A 5,566-nucleotide genomic window follows, 5' to 3' on the forward strand; every position below is an offset into this window, starting at 1 on the left:
AAAAAAAAAAAAAAAAAGAGAGAAGCTCCGTCCTCGGAGTCCACGTTAGGGGTCAGCTTCATCCTTCACTTGGTGACCATTGCACCTGATTTCACCTCAACATTTCTCAAGGAACCCTTCCAGTCTCCAGGAACCCCTTCCTGCCACCTGTCAGGCCAGATCCGTGCTCATAACTCTGAGGCCTTAGCAAACTGACCTGAGCGAGGGCCCCGGGACCCTGGCAGAACCAGCCCCTGGGAATCCTCGTGGGCTGAGAGCGTGCAGAGGTGCCAGGACCCCCGCTGTACCGCCATCATGAGCTCCTACAGTGGGAAGGGGCCACCGGGCTATTTTGTGGCATGAGGAACCTCCATCCTGAGACCCCTGCTGTTCAGGGGCTGCGGACCCCCGTGCATACCTGGTCGTTCATTCCCACGTTCACCATCAGCATCTCACCAACCATCTCAATCCAGCTGGTGCCACAGGGATTGTGAGAGTTGACACCTCTTCGGAACCACACCTGGGGGAGTCAGAAATAAACATGCTTTCCTGGAGGGCCAGGGAGAAAGACGGTTCATTCGTTTAAGCCTCAGGGAGAACAAGTGAATAATTTGATCCTTTGGTTCATGTCACAAATGAGCAGTCGCACATCATTTAGCAAGGAAGCCCCTATCCACGGTCCACGTCCCTCTTCCCACACCCCGGCCGCATCTCCTGCGCCTGGCACTGTCCCACGAGGGCCGAGGGTCCCCTGGCCTCAGCCACACGTGTCCTGGCAACTGCCTGCCCATTCTCCAGCCTAACGCTTGGAAAAGGCTACTTTATTTGAATTGAGCTGGTCCCTGTGAAAGACAAGGGCCTTAATGATGTTATTTAGGAAAACTAGTTTTTAAAAAGCTCATTCTTAGAAAACATGAGACCCCTATCTTGGGTCTATTCTTAGTACTTCAAGAAATACTTAAACTTAAAGCGAAGTATTTTCATGTCAACGTGTAAAAATACACACACTCCCACTAGATTTTCCCAGACTAAAAATCTAGTCTGTGGCTCTGTGATTCAGCCGCTGGTCATGCTCCACCCTGCCGCCCGGCATTCCATCCGGGCTGTTCTGATACATTCTCCACGGTGGCCTGGGAGGCCCCCCCGTTAGTCTCAGACCTACTGGAGACCTTGTGCTATTAGAATTCCTGAGATGCTGCCGGGCACGGTGGCCCATGGCTGTAATCCCAGCACTTTGGGAGGCCGAGGCAGGTGGATCACCTGAGGTCAGGAATTTGAGACCAGCCTGAACACATGGTGAAATCCTGCCTCTACCAAAAAATACTACAAATACTATTCGGGTGTGGTAGTGCATGCTTGGAATCCCAGCTACTTGGGAGGCCATGGCAGGAGAATCGTTTGAATCTGGGAGGTGGAGGTTACAGTGAGCTGAGCCACGGCACCCCAGCCTGGGCAACAGAATGAGATTCTGTCTCAAATTAAAAAATAAAAAAAAAGAAATCCAATTTTGCCCATTTCATACAAAGTAAGTGGCATGTTGCTATATGAGGGATTTGGAAGTTGTGCTCCCTGGGAAGTGGGGTGACCAGGACCCAATGTGGGGGACAGTCTGGTCTGTATTTTTGTGGGCTGGCAGTGGCCTCAGACTCTGGAAACTTCAGCACTGGAGATACAGATGCAGACGTGTGGGCCGTCCATCCCCCGGGCCAGGGAAACCCCCTTGACAAGCAGTTAGAAAAACCCCGTGAGTGGTCGGAAATTGGCTGGTTTTATTGGACTTGCCGCTGATAAGATGCAAAAGACAAGCACTGACTAGAGGAAGGGGAGGCGCTCCGTTAACCGAGGGCTTCAGGAAATTTGCTTCTGATTCTTCGAAATGTTGCAGCCTATTAGGTGACACTCTCAGTTGCTGCATTTGGGTACCAGGATGTGGGTGGAGGAGGATTTTACGGCACCAAACGTCCTGGAGATTGGCAACGATTTCAGCAACAAACTGCATGGTGCTCGGCTGGTGCCGGATTTATTCTAATGGGTTTTTCTCTTTTGAGATGGAGTCTCTCTCTTGTTGCCCAGGCTGGAGTGCTGTAGTGCAATCTCGGCTCACTGCAACCACGTCCCAGGTTCAAGCATTTCTCCTGCCTCCCAACTAGCTGGGATTACAGGTGCCCGCCACCATGCCCGGCTAATTTTCTGTATTTTTAGTCGAGACATGGTTTTGCCATGTTGGCCAGGCTGGTCTTGAACTCCTGACCTCAGGCGATCTGCCCACCTTGGCCTTCCAAAGTGCTGGGATTACAGGCATAAGCCACTGCACCCGGCCCGGGTTTTTCTTTTTTTTTTTTAATTTGAGACAGGGTCTGGCTCTGTCGCCCAGGCTGGAGTACAGTGGCGTGATCTCAGCTCACTGCAGTCTCCAACCCCTGGGCTCAAGTGATCCCCCAACCTCAGCCTCCCTTGTTGCTGGGACCACAGGCATGCACCCACCACATCTGGCTAATTTTTAAATTTGTATTATTTTTTGTAGAGATGGGGTCTTGCTATGTTGCGCAGGCTGGTCTCAAATTCGTGGGCTCAAGTGATCCTCTGGCCTTGGCCTCCCAAGGTGCTGGGATTACAGGCATGAACCACCATGCCCTGCTGTTTAGGCCACACTTGCAAGAAGAGAAAACAGCCTTCAAGGGACCCCATGCAGCATCCCTGTCTTACCTTCTGGTCCTTGGTGACAGCCCAGACCACGTTGACTCCCACCGAGACGTGCATGACCCCGTTTTCAGATCCAGGAGGCTCCACAACGGACCAGGAACTTCCTACCGGGCCCCCAGGAAACCCCCAGTGGTCCCCATCAGCCTGGACAGCTGGGGAGCAAGTGATCCTCACCCTTCTCCCCACTACAGGGTGTGCGGGCGGGAGGGCCGGGCTGCCCACCTTTGGGATTGCTCCTGTTGATTCCTTCCCGGACCACGGCCTGCCCCTCCCAGAGTGTGGCCCACAGGAGGTCGTGGGGCCCACAGCTGATCTGGACCACCTCCCCGGGGGTGTCCAGCAGGGACCAGGAGGACCCTTCGGGGTTGGAGTGGCTGACGTCCTCTCTGTACCACACCTGGGAGGCAAGACAGGGACATGGCACCTGCATCAACTCATTCCCACCAGCCAAGCACGGGGGTCTTGGCGTGGTGGGGGGTGGGACCCATGTCCCCTGACCGTCCAAATCTCACTCCCTACCCCAGCCAAAAAATGCAAACCCTAGATTCTGGCGGTCCTGGGGGATACACTTGTTCCATTCATCTGCTGGGGGTGACGCCCCCAACCCCGCCCACTCATGGACACCCACCCACCACCTGACTCGCTGTCAGGCACGGGGGTCTCCGGCCACCCCGGCCAGTCCGTGTGTCCCATGCTCCCTTGTGGCGATGTGCTCTCACGACACCCAGCTCTAGGGGAGGCCGAGGTCCCAATGGATAAATGGGAAAACCTCCAACCCCCATTCATAAAACTGTCTAAGATGTCAGTTCTTTCTTCCTTCACTGAATGGTTAAGACTGGGAGCTATGCCGGGCGCGGTGGCTCAAGCCTGTAATCCCAGCACTTTGGGAGGCCGAGACGGGCGGATCACGAGGTCAGGAGATCAAGACCATCCTGGCTAACATGGTGAAACCCCGTCTCTACTAAAAATACAAAAAACTAGCCGGGCGAGGTGGCAGCGCCTGTAGTCCCAGCTACTCGGGAGGCTGAGGCAGGAGAATGGCATGAACCCGGGAGGTGGAGCTTGCAGTGAGCTGAGATCCGGCCACAGCACTCCAGCCTGGGTGACAGAGTGAGACTCCATCTCAAAAAAAAAAAAAAAAAAAAATACTGGGAGCAACGGGCTCAGAGCATCCGAACTGTTTGGCTCATTTTACCTGGGGGAGACTGCATGTCACTTCGTGATCCAGAAAGGGCAAGTGACCCTCCCCATCAGGCTGTTTTCAGACTGGGGACCCCAGCCTCCCAATCCTGCCACCATCCCACTACAGCGGGCCCTGCAGCACCAGGCCTGGGAGCCTCCCTTCTGCGAGCAGGTGGCTTCAGGGCCCCTCTGTCTCCCCAGCGTCTACAGAAGCCCAGGTCCTGGTGCCGCCTCTCATGGACCACAGGTGTGGTGCAGGCAGCACCGGCTCACGGCCGACATTCCGGGAAACAAACGCTGCTCTGCGGCCCCTGTTCTCCCCTCTCTCTCTTTGCGCCCAGGTGGGCATGGCCCCCCGAAGGGGGCTCAGTCCCGGGCCAACTCCCTCAGTCTGCCTGGCCCCATACCACCGCCCTTCAGCAGGGCTGAGGAAGCAACTGTATTCGCCTTTGACCAGGCCAACGTGGCTGCAGCGGGGGCTGTGACAAAACCCACAACTTTTTTTTTTTTTTGAGACAGAGTCTCGCTCTGTCCCCCAGGCTGGAGTGCAGTGGCCGGATCTCAGCTCACTGCAAGCTCCGCCTCCCGGGTTTACGCCATTCTCCTGCCTCAGCCTCCCGAGTAGCTGGAACTACAGGCGCCCGCCATCATGCCTGGCTAATTTTTGTATTTTTTTTTTTTTTTTTTTTTTTTTTTTTTTTTTTTTTTGAGACAGAGTCTCGCTCTGTTGCCCAGGCTGGAGTGCAGTGGCCGGATCTCAGCTCACTGCAAGCTCCGCCTCCCGGGTTTACGCCATTCTCCTGCCTCAGCCTCCCGAGTAGCTGGAACTACAGGCGCCGCCACCTCGCCCGGCTAGTTTTTTTTGTATTTTTAGTAGAGACGGGGTTTCACCGTGTTAGCCAGGATGGTCTCGATCTCCTGACCTAGTGATCCGCCCGTCTCGGCCTCCCAAAGTGCTGGGATTACAGGCTTGAGCCACCACGCCCGGCCCAAAACCCACAACTTTTGATAACTGCTAAGCCCATTGGGGAGCTATGGTCAGCGCGTGGCGAGAGCGACTGAAGAATCCTGATGTGCGACCGAAAGCCGTGACTTGAGTGTCAGCGCCGTCAGCTCAGGACCCTTAGGGCCTCTGCTGCCTTCGGGGGCTGCTTCGATTCCTCTGCTTAGTTCACAAACTCCCTGAGACAGGATTGCCTCTCTGGAAAGAGCCACAGATCCACCACCCACCTACCCACCCACGCACCCATCCATCCATCCATTCATCTGCACACTCACCCATCTGCACACACCTTCCATCCATCCACACATATACCCACCTATCCATCTACCCATACACCCACCTACCCACTCACCCATCCACCTACACACCCAACCACACACCCACCCATCCATCCACACACCTACCCACCCACCTATTCATCCGCACACCCACCCACACACCCACTCACCCACCCATCCATCCATCCACACACACCCCCACACATCCATCCATCCATCCATCCGCACACACACCCACTTACCCATCCATCCGCACACCCACCCACACATCCACCCATCCATCCGCACACCCACCCATCCATCCACCCACACACCCACCCATCCATACACACACCCACCCACCCACATGCCCATCCATCCACACACCCACCCATCCATACACACACCCACCCATCCATACACACACCCACCCACCCACATG

At 55.4% G+C, this 5,566-nt stretch overlaps 1 protein-coding gene across 1 annotated transcript in view; it reads right to left on the reverse strand.

The window, feature by feature from the left end:
• TECPR1 (tectonin beta-propeller repeat containing 1) overlaps window positions 1-5,566 on the reverse strand; it is a 45,782-nt gene that overhangs the window by 29,244 nt on the left and 10,972 nt on the right. Inside the window, exons 6-9 of the mRNA XM_011957010.1 lie at window positions 2,905-3,079; window positions 2,686-2,786; window positions 386-499; window positions 197-302 (exon numbers count right to left, since the gene is read on the reverse strand). Of these exons, the coding sequence (XP_011812400.1) occupies window positions 197-302; window positions 386-499; window positions 2,686-2,786; window positions 2,905-3,079 (496 nt within the window). The remainder of the gene's footprint in view (window positions 1-196; window positions 303-385; window positions 500-2,685; window positions 2,787-2,904; window positions 3,080-5,566) is intronic.

Source organism: Colobus angolensis, unplaced genomic scaffold (assembly GCF_000951035.1).
Source record: "Colobus angolensis palliatus isolate OR3802 unplaced genomic scaffold, Cang.pa_1.0 Scaffold43, whole genome shotgun sequence".
NCBI lineage: Eukaryota > Metazoa > Chordata > Mammalia > Primates > Cercopithecidae > Colobus > Colobus angolensis.